This window comes from Pan troglodytes, chromosome 19 (assembly GCF_028858775.2).
Source record: "Pan troglodytes isolate AG18354 chromosome 19, NHGRI_mPanTro3-v2.0_pri, whole genome shotgun sequence".
Classification (NCBI taxonomy): domain Eukaryota; kingdom Metazoa; phylum Chordata; class Mammalia; order Primates; family Hominidae; genus Pan; species Pan troglodytes.
In genome coordinates this window covers 38,558,832-38,572,721 of record NC_072417.2, presented here as the reverse complement: position 1 = coordinate 38,572,721, position 13,890 = coordinate 38,558,832, and the positions used below count along the sequence as shown (strand labels likewise).

The window sequence follows — 13,890 nt, the reverse complement described above, 5'->3', positions numbered from 1 at the left end:
TCTTCACACAATGGATGGGTGAAACCAAGTTGAATATGTTTTTAAAAATTAATTAATTAATTTTTGAGACAGGTTCTTACTCTGTCACCCAGGCTGGGATGCAGTGGTGTGATCAGGGCTCACTGCAGCCTTGACTTCCTGGGCTGAAGTGATTCTCCCATCTCAGCCTCCTGAATAACTGGGACCACAGGCGTGCGCCAGCATGCCCAGCTAATTTTTTACTTTTTTGTAGAGATGAGGTCTCTGTATGTAGTCCAGGCTGGTCTCAAATTCCTGGGCTCAAGTGATCCTCCCACCTTGGCCTCCCAAAGGACTGAGATTACAGGCATGAACCACTGCCCCTAGCCCAAATAAGTCTTATGATTCAATGGAGAGGGAGAAGGAAGACATTCAAAGTGGGGGGGTGTAGTTTATGCACAGCGTTGGAAAATGCAAGCTAGTCTGGGTCAGTGAGAAGACTGGTTCTGCTGGAGCAGAGTCCCTGCTGGGAAGTAGGAGAAAGGGCTAGAGTAGGCTGGGGCCTAGCTGTGAATGGCTTGGTGGTCACCTGAGCTGAAGGACATGCTTGGTGGCTACACTGAAGGGATTACCCCATCACGAAGATATTTGCACTGAAACAGAGCAATCTGGCATCATTAAGGTATGTTTTCAAGCACTATGGCAAGTGGTAGGAACTGTGGGGTTCACTGCTGACTCAGAAGCCAGGGGGTGGGGTGTGTGTCTGAGCTACAGTGACTGAATTAGGTTTGAGAGACCAGAGAGAGGGAAGAAGGGGCTCTTCAATCCCAGACACCCCAACCCCTGCCCAGACAAAGCCAGACATACCTAGAGCCCCCATCCATCCATTAAAGCTGGAGAAGCCAGCTTTACTTCCCCAGTTCCAAACAGCCCATCAATCTGTAGGATCACAGGCACATTGGTGACTTATTTTGAAGTCTCTGCTGAGATGACACTTGCTTTCTGCGCGAGAGGAGGAGAAAATTACTCTCTTCTAAGACAGCTTTCAAACCAGAGCTATATCTTTTGTGGAGCAAAAGGGGTTTTGGTGTTTCAGGGAGGCAAGGGCAGGGGCTGCCACCTCACTCCAGAGGCTCCCAGGGGTTCAGAGCTGCCTGCTTACCTCAACCCACTTCATGGAGCAGGATTCCAGACCTTGCAGTTCCTGGAACAGTCAGGGATGCCAGTGCTCCAGCCAGGGCTCCCTGCATTACCCAAAGTCAACCCATTGAATTTAGGGGCAGGAGGAGGGCCCTGCTCTGATAAATGGAGAGTCCTGGCTCCAGGCATTTGCTCTTGCTCCAGGATTGACTGTAGGAAGAGCTCAGGGTAGATGGAGACAGCAGCAGAAAGTGGTTTGATGTGAGCTACTTTCCATCTCCAAACAGAGGCCTCCAGCCTGCCCACCACCCCCAGCCGAGGCCTTTGATCCTCCACAGCTCCATAAATGTTTAATGCCACCGGCTGGGCAGGAATGAGGCAGGTGCTGAAACAGGGAGACTGGGGATAGGACTTAAGATGTACAATGTTGGCTAGATTATTTTCACATAGGAGCTCTGGGATGGATGGGAGGAGGCTTTCCCCCATCATGTGGCAGGAGAAGTCCCAGGGTTCAAATTGGGGGCACTAATAAAGAAAACTCTTTGAAAACTACCAAGGGGATGAAAATAAAATGAATAATCAATTGCAAAAGCCCAATCTCTGGTTTGACTGAAGGAGAAAGATGGAAAGTTAAATGACAATCAAATGCAAATACAGCTCAACAAACACCACAGCAATTACCAGGCGCAGGAACCACATGGTGCTTGCAGGCAGCGGGGGTTGGCAATTTGGAAGCCTGAGCCTGTGCAGAGGTGACGGGCGAGGGGCCATTTTAATGGACGGTTAAATAGATGCAAAAAAACCCTGCATCTACTTTGCATACACTGCTGATGAGTGGGGTGCTGGAATTCTGGCATCCAGAGGGAGGTTGTTCTACCTTCCGTGGCTGCCTCTGTATCATTTCAGGAGGCCCTGAGTACCTGCGGTGGGGTGAGGCCAGAGTGAGCTCCAGCTCAGATGATCAGGGAGAAGGCTGCACCAGTCTCATTGGATTCTTCACACCAGCTGGTGCTGAAGGTTCAGGGGTTGAAGTTGAAAGAAGCCCGTGGGGTCCTCCATAAAGGACTCAAGGTGCTGGCCTTCCAACAGCCTGGTAAGAGTGGCTTTCTCCTCTAGATTTGCATAATGCTTTGCATCTCATTTGAATACTATTAATTTGGTGTCAGGCTAGGTTGGCATGGTGTAGGAAAGAGAACAGCTGGCCTTCTCCATCCCCTCTGTACCACAGAGCTTATTCTAAGCATAGCCTTCTGCAACTGGGGGGCATGAGGCCTCCACTTTCACCATCCCCTTCATGTTCCCTGACACTTAGTCTCTTAGGGAAGCCAGCTCCTAAAAGCCAAGGCTGCCTGGCATTGTGGCCACCTGCAGGGTTATGCTGAAGGAAGAAGAAAGGGTCCCCCAAGGTCACTCTCACCAGACCCAGAGACACCATGGGAGGATGCTGGGGGCCTTTGTCATCCCAAGCAATCAAGGCAGCTTGGCTTGGAAAGGATCCAAAGATAATAACCAAGAGAGGGAGGGAACAAAGACAGGCGATAATCCCAGAGAAATATAGAGGGCTCTAGAAATAAAATCCTCTGAACTCAATATTTCTAGTGCTTGAACTTACATAAAATACATCTGTCCAGAGGCATTGGGTTTATGGTGCTGCTCTGGGGCTGGGAACCTGGTACCAGGTTGATGGCCATGTGATGAGAGAGTGAGTCACCAGGTGGGGTGAGTTCCTGAGAAAGAGGGAAGAGGCCCCGGGTGCATCCTGTGGGCTGCCCCTGGCAGGTGGGCATCGGGAGGCTACAGGGAGATGCGGATGAGTTATTTAATTGAAGAGGAAGAGAAGTGCATTCCATGCAGAGGGAACAGCATGTACATCGGTAGGCAGGACTAAGAGATGGTTAGTGTAGCTGGATGGCAGCAAACAAGAGTTGTGGTGTGGGATGTAGCTGGAGAGCTGGGGTGTAGCAAAGCTTAGTGGCTGGTATGAAATCTCTAGGAGCCCTACCTGCCCATCCATCTGTCCATTTATTCGTTCGTCCTTCACCCTACTACCTCCCAATTCATTCATCACCCACTCATTCATTTACTGAATGAGTGAGCACTTATTGAGCACTGTGTGTATGCCAGGACCTGAACTAGCTACTGGAGAGGGAGAGCCCTCAAGGAGCACCCAGACTGGGGAGGGGAAACAGCCCCAACACCCAGCCCCAACACCTGTAAGACAGCATGTTTATCTCCACAAGGTACTTAAACAAGGCTCTGGAAGCCCTAGAGGCCAAGTCTCCCATGCTTCAAGCTTCCCAAGGCAAGCGTCCTTCATTACCTCCGGGGAAATCTTCCATTCACACAGATCCTCCTGGCATCTAATACTATTCCTTCCTGCTACAAAAGCAGCCCGCTTCTTATAGCCCCAGAGTGGCAGGGAGTGTTTCTGATGTTCCTTCTCATTGACCCTTTATTTGGGCCTTAGAGACATCACAGTCTCAGGAGAACCCAGGGGAAGTGATATGAGAGCATGGTCAAGTCTCCCTTAGACATCAGAACCCAGGCTTGGATACACTTCTAGCCACTTCCTTTTCTGGGCATGAAAATAGGACAGAAATTCCCAATGTCCCTTAATTCAGCATATTCCCTCCCCCACTCCTCCTTGAACTACTTGTCCTCTATTTGTGACATCACAATGGTCTCTATGGCAACTGATTGTGAGGTCACCAGTCCTTAAAGCAACAGAATATGTGGGTCCAGACAATGGCCTGCAAGAGAAAGGAAGAATACAAAATGGAAGCCTGGGATAGAGATCATCTCCTAGGAAAGGGGGAGGCCACCCAAGGCCTGTCAGGGGGAGGGCTCCACTTCTCAGCCCATCTGCAGTAGGGCCACATTCGGGGTAGGCAAGAGCAAGGCCTGCTAGAAAGGGAAACTGCTCATCAAGAAACTGAGGGAGGCTGGGCGCGGTGGTTCATGCCTGTAATCCCAGCACTCTGGAAGTCCAAGGTGGGTGGATCACCTGAGGTCAGGAGTTCGAGACCAGCCTGGCCAACATGGCAAAACCCTGTCTCTACTAAAAATACAAAAATTAGCCGGGTGTGGTAGTGCACGCCTGTAGTCTCAGCTACTCAGGAGGCTGAGGCAGGATAATCGCTTGAACCTGAGAGGCGGAGATTGTGGTGAGCCAAGATCGTGCCACTGTACTCCAGCCTGGGTGAAAGAGCAAGACTCTCTCAAAAAAAAAAAAAAAAAAAAAAAAAGAAGAAGTGGAGGATTGAGGGTCATCCTGAGCATTGGCTGGACTTCAGAGGCAGGCCTGAGTTCAAATCATCCCAACCTAATGTTTGCCTTGGGCAAGTTTTGGAACCTCCATTTCTTTACCTATGAAAGGAAAATGATGCCACTTGCCTTTCAGAAAAGTATTCAGTGAGATAACCTGTTGGAGAGCTTGGCACATAGTAAGTGCTTGTTTCTATCTACTTGTACTTGTTTCTATTTCTTTTTCTACCCCCTCAGCCCTTATGCCTAGGATCTTGCATATTATATGTGCCTTATTAATGCTTGCAATTGTAAGTGCACTGTAAGTGCAGGATGAGGGCTACAGGGCAATGTTTAGAGCAGGGGAAGTCAATGGACCTGGATTCAAATCCTCACTCTGCTATTTGCTAGCTGTAAGCCTGTGAGCAAATCACCTTTCTGTTTCTTGGTTTCCTTAACTGTGAAATGGGAGATAGCAATACTGTTGTCTTCATAGGGTTGATTAGGACTAAATGAGACCCTGCAAATAAATAGCAGAGCTTGGCACATGAGGTGCACGGTACTTAAACTTGAGTGAGGCTGTTTCTGCATGCGCTGCACAGTTTGTGTTCACTGTCAGTTTTCAGGAAATGTGAATTAATCTGTGGGGTGTCCAGAACCGGAGAGTGGGTGAACCTCAAGACAGGGCCATAGGATGGCAGTCTCTCCCCGAAAGGGGTGACCGCTCACTTTCTGGATTCCCTCTAGTGCGGACACCCAGCTCATACCAGTCACAGGGGCGGGGTGCTTCTTGAAGTCAGAGTGAACTCATCTATGAAGCCCAGACCAGGGCCTGACACATGGCACAGGCTCAGCAACAGTTAAGGTAAACTGAGTTAGAGGATGTCTTAATAATATACTGGCTAACATATATTCTGTGCATATTCTGTGCCAGGCTCTGTTCTAAGCACTTTACATTTTGATCCTCACAACAACCTATGAGCTAGACATTATCCATTTTTAAAATGTGGGAACAGAGAGGCTAAGTAATTTGCCCAAAGTCACACAACTAGTAAGCAATGACGGAGCTCGGATTTGAACCCAGGCTACCTGGCTCTAGAACCTATGTTCTTAACTACCACATTACCTGCAGCCCCATGGGCTGGGTCCATCCATTTTACTATATCTGCCACCACGAATTTCCTCCCCCAGCTCTCTCACTTGCCCCTCTCTTCTCCCAGCTGAGCCCAGGCCCAGTGCAACTCAAAGAATGGAAATTCTCTTCCACTAGCCTCAGCAATCTGCCTTCCCCTTTGTTGAAATAAAGCCACCGCCACAGCCGAAGCCACCACCGGATCTCTTGCTTATTTCAAGTCCTCCTAAAGCTTGTTGAGTTCTTAACTTATTAAAGATAAGCACATGGAAATAGGGAGCAAATCTCTTTATTTATGACATAATCTCCAGCCCAGAAAAGCGGCAGGAACAGTGTTGCCTATATTAGGGAACCAATAGGAAAAAAATCAATTAGATCCGCCAGACCGTTTCGCTATTAACTTTCTTCTGATGTTTCTCTTAAGGCTGGCCATGGGGGTCTCCACCAGCAGCTGAGGTGGAGAGAGAGGAGAGCTTTGTAGGAACAGAGAAAGGAATGTCACAAGGAAGGCAGCTGACCAGGCTTCCAGACGGACAGGGGAATCTTTTCATCATGGTCTCCTTCACTGCTTTCCAAATCTCATTTAACCTCCATGTTTCTTGCTGCAATTTCAGTTGGTGTCTTTAGGGGCAGGGGAGTCAATTGGTCACTGTTGGCTTCTTGCAGACTTGAACCCCAAGTCTGACCACATTTTTGCAAGACCCATCGGGAGAAGGATCCTCCCCTTTCTGAAAGAACAATATTCTGGAGGGGCTCTTCTTGACTGATGTTTAGTAGGGTCTTCTGCTGGATAATTATGCCTCAAACAACCCCAAGCAGCTACCGCATGAGGTCTTCACATCCATCTGCCTGCCTCCAGGAGCACTTTCTAAGCTATCTCCCAGAGATAGGGCTCACCCTTATTCCTGAGAGCCTCCGGTGAGGAGGGTGCCCTAGCTCCCATAGTAACCCCAGAATTAGTCTCCTTAAAGTCTGGGGATCATGGCTTGTTCAATAGTTTTTCTTCAGGTTCAGGCATATAGCAGGGGCTCAATAAATAGTCACAGAATCAATAACTATTACAAAAGCCCCATTGATGGAATGTTCGCTCCGTACCAAGGCTGAGAAGGGTGATTTGTCACCCAAAGTAGGACCCCTTTGTTGCTCCCTGAACCAACAACCCAGAAGAGCCTGCCAGTTTTGTAGTTTTGTTTTTCCTTTTCTTGCTATTTGGCCAGGAGCAGCAGTAGCAGCAGCTCCAAGAAGTAAGTATTATTATTATTATTATTATTATTATTTGAGACAGGGTCTCACTCTGTTATCCAGGCTGGAGTATAGTGGCACAATCATGGCTCACTGTAGCCTCAACCTCCCCATGCTCAGGTGATCCTCCCATCTCAGCCTCCCAAGTAGCTGGGACTATAGGCATGCACCACCACACCCAGCTGATATTTGTATTTTTTTGTTGTTGTTGAGATGGAGTCTCGCTCTTTTGCCCAGGCCGGACTGCAGTGGCGCTGTCTTGGCTCACTGCAAGCTCTGCCTCCCGGGTTCATGCCATTCTCCTGCCTCAGCCTCCCGAGTAGCTGGGCCTACAGGCGCCCGCCACTGCACCCTGCTAATTTTTTGTATTTTTAGTAGAGACGGGGTTTCACCATGTTAGCCAAGATGGTCTCGATCTCCTGACCTCGTGATTCGCCCGCCTCGGCCTCCCAAAGTGCTGGGATTATAGGCGTGAGCCACCACGCCCGGCCTATATTTGTATTTTTTGTAGGGATGGGGTTTCACCATGTTGGCCAGGCAGAGGAGGAAACTGAGTCAAGGAGGAGCAGTAACTTGTCCAGGCTAATAAGTGAATTAGATATTCTATGTCCATCCACTGTTGGTCATTAGGAAGTTCTTCTTAAGGTCTAACCTAAACCTTTTCTGTTTCAGCTGCACTGGCTCCTTCTTAGTCCCATGGAAGCACAGATCAACATCATTGCCCTTGCAAACTTTTCTCAGCTTAGGAGAGTCTACTCGCTCTTTGCACATTGTTGACATGAAATGAATATTAAACACCAAACCTCATAGAGGCCAGCCCTGCTGGGTGAGCAATGAACCAACCCTCCTCATGCCTGTTCATTATTATAATTAACATTGAGCCGAGGTTGGTGGTGACCTCGCCCTCGCCAGGTATTTGGGCTATTTTAGCAGCTTATTCAGATCAGTGACAGACAGCTCTGAATAGATAAACTCCCCGCCATCCAGACGAATCAATTGCAACACTGCCGTCACAACAAGCCCAATAAATCAATCTGATTTCAGGCGACATGGTAACTCAGTGCTGGGCAAGCTGGTTTTAATTTCCGCGTGGCTGAGACCCAGCTTCCTCTACTCACTGGAGCACCCCTCTTTCCCAGCTGATGCTCTGTGCACACAGGTGCCCAGGGCCCTCAGAGGACTCAGGCCAAGAGGGCAGCTACAGGGAGGACAGGGTAACCAGGAAGCTATGTTACTTTGAGGAAGACTCTTGAACCCCCAGACCCAGAAGCAGCTGACTCAGATCCACTGCTGGGATCCTTGTTTTGCTGGCTTCAGCTTCGATTTTCCGCTGCCCTTTGCAAAAAACCAAGCCTGGAGGCCTCTCTGGGCTGCCTCCCAAATCAGGAAGCTGCAGAGGTAGGCTGCCTATCTCAGGCACCAGGACAACTGCCCTTTTTGGTCTGGGAGATTGAGTTTGTCTGGCAGGGCAACAAAAAACTCATCAGGACAGATGTAGTCATGTATTGGGTGCCTACTTAATGCCCAGGCACCATGCTAAGCAGTTTATACACGTCATCTTCTTAACCTTTGTAACAGCCCAAAGAGATCAGTGGCAATGATCCACATTTTGCAGGGAAGGAAAACAAAGCTCAGAAAGGTTAAGTAACTTGTCCTGAGTCACACAGCTTGTAAGTGGTAGAGCGTGGATTTGAACTCATGTGTATTAGACTTCTGTGCCTAAGCTTCAGCCACCACACTCTCCTAAAGATGACATCAGAGGTGCCCATACTCTCCCCCTGACTAGATATTACCTGGTTAAGTAATTCCTACTTTAGAGAGGAGGAAGCAGATTCTGAGAGGAGAAGCCAGTGCATTTCCTCTAGGCTCCCAGGGAAGGGGAGCCTTTCTCATGAATTCTTACAATCAGCAATTGTTCCTTGAATTTTCATCTCAATGCTTCAGGAACAGAGTAGAGGATGTTGAGGAAAGAGAGGGTCAAGAGGCTGAGCTGGCCTCCTTCCCACACCCCAGCTCTGTCCCACCCCACTTGCACCCCATCACATTAATAGATCTAGATGGTGAGGTGAGGGGCTGGGACAGGCAGCAGTGTGTTAGGAGATGTGGCTTTGAAGTCAGCAGATCTGGGTCCAAATTCTAGCCCAACTACAACTTATTTGTTGAATACACCTGGGCAAGTCTATTAACCCCTTGGAACTTCCCTCATCCTGTCCATACCGTGGGGATAATATTACTCAAACCACAGGTTGTGCGGATTAAGAGGGAAAATTGAATGGGAAGTGCCTGGCATAAAGTGGGTCCTTAGTAGGCATTGGGTTCTTTCCCCCTCTTGTCCCTGCTCTTTCTGAAACCCCATGCCTTAGGTGCCCAGTTCTGAATGGCCGAGGTCAGGGCATTTCAAATATGTTTTAGCCAAGAAACTCTTTTTTTTTTTGAGATGGAGTCTCGCTCTGTTGCCCAGGTTGGAGTGTAGTGGCGTGATCTCACTGCAACCTCCACCTCCCAAAGTCAAGCGATTCTCCTGCCTTAGCCTCCCGAGTAGCTGGGACTACAGGCGTGTGCCACCACGCCCGGCTCATTTTTGTATTTTTAGTAGAGATGGAGTTTCACTATGCTGGCCAGGCTGGTCTTGAACTCCTGACCTTGTGATCTGCCTGCCTCAGCCTCCCAAAGTGCTGGGATTACAGGCGTGAGCCACTGCGCCTGGCCAGCTAAGAAACTCTTTAATCAAAAGACACTTTATGAAGATGGCAAGGATACAAAATAGATAAAGGGGGAGTTGGTCAGATGGTGATAGGGGGCTGGGAGTTCTCCTGGCTTGAACCCCTCTCTCACCCTCAGCCCCAAAGCAGCCACTCAAGTGCTTTCCTCAAGCCCTGGGCCAGCACATAAAGGGCTGCCTCACTCTTAGGTGTCTTAGGTCACGGGCTTCTCAGGAGCTCAGAAGTGATCACCTCTGGTGATTTCTGGCTCCAACACTATCTCTCAGCCACCAGCTACCTTGAACCTGTTCTGGATTCAGGGCATGACAATTTAGGTGCCAAATGGGCAAAGCTACGTCTGGCCATAGGGAGGCTGTATCTGGCTGCTCCGGGTGGGAGGTGGGGTTGGGCGTCGCAGCTGGGAGAGCCATAGATCTGGGAAGGGGTGGGCAGATGACCCAGGATTCTGCAGGGGGTCTCTGTCCATCTTGGGCAGCAATGGACCTGTGGGCTTCCATGGGAAGTAGATGCCTGTTCACCAGGTCCAGCACTTAATATCCTCCCGAGGGAGGCGGGGACCACAGGAAGTGGAAGCGCAGTGGGGAGAGTGACATACAACACCATACAGTGAGCAAGTGACAGAAGTGAATTCAAACCTAGGCCTGTGGGCTCCAGAGGGCTGGGACTGCCATTCATTCTCTCCTGTCCATACAGTGGCTGTCCTCTACCCCCAGCTCTCTGCAGAGAATTATCTATCAGCCCTTTCACCCACCAAACACAGAACATGAAGAGAGAAACTTAAATTGTAGCAGGAGGGAATGGGATTAGCTACTGGGAAGGACTTCCTGACTCATTAGCTTGTCTCTAGAATAGGTTATTAGAGAGGCAGTGTGCTCTCTCTCTTTGGAGGGATTTCACATGGGGCTTCAGTGCAGCTGGGCCCCTGTGGCTTCCACTTCCTGAAAGCTACTGAGAGACAAGCTGACCCCTGATGTGTATGGCTTTGTTTTTCGTAACGTTTATTTTTTGAATAGGTAATACCTGTACATGGTTCAAATAATAAGGGTATAAAAGGTTGTTCACTGAACTCTCCCTCCAGCCCCCGTCTCCAGCTTCCCCTCCCCAGAGGCAAGCAATGTTACTTGCTTCCTGTCTAGACATATACAAGCAAACACGGACACATACTCTTTCTTGAGTCCTGCTTTTAATACACAAGATGTAGCATCCCCTGCAAGCTCTTCTGTGCCTCGCTTTTGTCACCTGACAATATATCTTGGAGATTACTCCGAATCAGTACATAAAGAGCTGCCTCACTCTTAGGTGTCTTTTTATGGTCACGGACTTCTCAGGAGCTCAGAAATAATCACATCTGGTTTGATTAGCTTCACATTTCCATTTACAACGTCCCTGCCCAGAGAGGGCAAGAAACCTCTCCAAGGTCACGCAGCAAGGACTAGGGACGCGCAGAGTTTCTCCCCCTCCTCCCGCCTCAGTTCCCAGCTCCTGTCCCCCGCCACCTCGAGGCTGAGCGCCGCCCAGGCGACCAGAAGGGAGAGGGGGAGGTCTCTAATTGAAATGCCCTCCGCGCTGCCCATTTGCGATCGGCACCTGGAGGGGCGCGCCGTGCACAATGAGGGCGGGGCCGTGGGGCTCCGGGTGCGGGCGGCGGCCGAGTGCCCACGTGGGTGCAGGCTAGGCCGGGCTGATTTCCCTGGAACCCCGCGCCGCGTGCTTCCCTGTAATGAGCTCCCAGGGCCCGAGGTGAGCTTCCTCGGCTGCTCACACGGCAGCCGCGTGGCAGCAAAGAACACGGGGACTTTTTTCTTCCGTGCCTGACAGCTCATTAGAAGAATTAATTTACTCTAGCGTTTGCAGTTTAAAGGACATTATTTACTGGTTAATTGTTGTTATTACAAAATGTTAAATATCATTATTTATTTCCCAGGCCCTGACAGTTTTTCTGACAGGAATTTATTAGGTGAGACTGTATCACCGGTAGGCACCCCTGTGCAGGGTAGCCTAAGAGTGGGCAGTTTGCCCGTAGGCCTAGCTCTCTAGGCAGGGCGGGCACTCCTAGGGGCAGAACAGGAGGGGCTGAACCCTGGCCCACCCCAGGACAAAGGATCATTGTCTCCTCCTCACCCCCCATTTCTGCCCCCTGATGTGCGTGTGTTGGTGGGGCAGGGGGGTGGGGGCTGGCAGACGGGGGGCATGCCTTGCATAAAGCTGCAGTTTAGGGGTCAGGCTGGCAGTTACCGGAGGCCCAGCGGCCAGAATGAGGTCCAGACTTTGAGTCCTTCCCTTTAAACAGTTACTTACAAGAATGTTCTCCTCTCCTGAACGCACAGAATTGAAGAGCTGGAAGGAAGCCAGGTGGTCCGCTGGTGCTGAGACCGCAAACCAGTGGCCTCCAGGCGGTAAATGGCCTATGGACTTGAGTTTGACCTATTCAAGAGACTTCACATAAAAATCCACTTTGCTGGCTTCCCTTGAAAGATCAGACAATCTTGCCACAAGACTTGACCCACAGTCTTGCATCAATTGGCGATGATCAGCGGGCACGGAAGGGCAGCGCTGTGCAAGGAGCATGCCTGCTCTCCAACAAAGGGAGGGTGCCACCTTCCCCCTTTGTTGCCTTGTCTACATTATTTTCCTGGCCGCTGTGGGCATTTGAGTTTTCAACCCCGATCTGCTCTAATGATCATATATAGATGAAGACACTGAGCCCAGAGAGGTTAAGTCTCTGATGGCCAGGACGACAGCCCCACTCTACTTTTCTTTTCCTTTTTTTTTTTCTTCTTCTTCTTCTTTTTGATTTTTTTTTAGGATGGAGCAATCCTTTATTTTTATACACTTTGACATGGAGGTTTTCCGTAAACAATCTTTCCAGTGAGGAACAGAGAACAGGAAATTCAGCCTCCAGACATCAGCAGCTGCTCTGCTCAGGGCCGAGGCTCCTCCTTGCCAATGTGGTGAGGTGGAGGGGTGTACTTCCCTTCCTTTATCAGCTTATCCTGCTGCTTCCTGATAGTACCTGCACGTCTCATCGTTTTCTGCCGAAGCAAACACTCTACGAAATCATCATATTCTATCTTGCACTCTTTCTCTGCCCGGATAACACTGATTCCATATGCACATTCTATCCATTCTTTTTCAAAAGCATGGCATCGAGCAGCAATCTTGTAGGGCTGTTCAGCACTCTGGATTGTCCACCATTGATCTATGTTAAGGCCGAACCTTTTCTGGATGGCCAAGAAAGGCATGGCGATCCGATGCTCATGTCTTTGTGTCTTCTCTGGCCGCCGCTTCAGGATGACCCCTAGTCTACTTTTCACCACACTGTGCTGCTCCCTGAATTTCTCTGCTCCCACCTCCTCTGGGTCCAGTTTAGAGTGAATTCAGACCGGGAGCGCAGGTCTTCAGCAGCTTCAGGGGCAGGAACCAGAGGCAGCCTAGTGAGAATTTACAAGGATCATGGCCTTATAAATAGCATCCACTTATTCATTCAGCAAACAGTTTCTGGGGATCTACTACGTGATGTATTAAAATGATTAGGACCCAAATTGTGTTGTTGAGGAATTAGTCTGGGGACACTGTTCATGAAACAAGTTGCACAATGACAATACAAGGAGATGTCCGAGTAGTAGAGGCATAGGAAGATGGGATTGGTGGGGCTGGAGAGAATTCATCTTTCATGCAGCGTTTTCTAGGCTGGATGGATGGCCTGCATCCTCAAACACAGACGCACATGTCTTATTTAATCCTCACAACACAGCGGATTGAAAATATCTGTCATCAGCTTATAAATAACGGCTATACCAGGTCTCGGACTTGCTGTCTAGATTCTTCCCCCAGGGTGGGTGCTTGCAAGCAACTCCAGCCCTGGGGACCTTCTGTTCTAGCAGGTGGCACCCTTGCCATACAGTCTGTTGACTGGCAACCACATCTCATAATCAGGCTGATTACCCTCATTTTACAAGTGAGGAACCTGAGACTCAGAGACAGGTGACAGAAGCTGGGTGTTGACGGGTGAAATGGGCCCTGGGAAGGAGAGAGAGTTGTTGTCTGAGGCCAACACCCAGCCCCGGGAAATGTGGGTCTTGCTGGCAGACTTCAAACAGTGGCCCTTTAGACAAGGTCTTGGGTCCCATCCTTTCCTCCCCAGGAACCTGACAGCAGTGGGTAGCCTCAAGGAAAATGTGGAGAACCAAAGGGAGATGAAAAGTTCTTCAGAAAAGTATGAAAACAGGTTCAACTGAGCCATTACTGTTGCTATGCTGTATATTATTATAAAGTTATTCCTGCCTGGCAGCCTGGTTTATGTTAGACCCTACCTCATTTCTTCTAGGTTATAGGCCCTAATTCCTTGTCTGGTGAGAAAGAAAGAAACCAGCACTATTGGAGTGACTCCTGAGCTGATTCAGAAACTGTACAGCTTGAGGAATTTTACAGATTCTCAGTCAGGGCTTGCTG

The 13,890-nt window shown here is 49.4% G+C and overlaps 1 protein-coding gene and 1 long non-coding RNA gene across 2 annotated transcripts; one reads left to right on the top strand and one right to left on the bottom strand.

Moving 5' to 3' along the window:
* Nucleotides 1-3,214: 3,214 nt before the first annotated feature.
* On the top strand, nt 3,215-7,553 carry LOC104002886 (uncharacterized). The gene is made up of 2 exons (XR_001710878.2): nt 3,215-4,089; nt 7,388-7,553. It is a non-coding gene; the product is annotated as an uncharacterized LOC104002886 (long non-coding RNA).
* Nucleotides 7,554-12,295: 4,742 nt separating this feature from the next.
* Nucleotides 12,296-12,680, bottom strand: LOC107969209 (NADH dehydrogenase [ubiquinone] iron-sulfur protein 5-like). The gene has a single exon (XM_016932150.4). It carries the CDS (start codon nt 12,678-12,680, stop codon nt 12,360-12,362), a length of 321 nt encoding a protein of 106 aa, XP_016787639.1. The 3' UTR covers nt 12,296-12,359.
* Nucleotides 12,681-13,890: the final 1,210 nt, after the last annotated feature.

Coding starts and splice junctions, on each gene's coding strand:
- LOC107969209 (XM_016932150.4), bottom strand. CDS start 12,680: ATGCCTTTCTTGGCCATCCAGAAAAGGTTCGGCCTTAACATAGATCAA.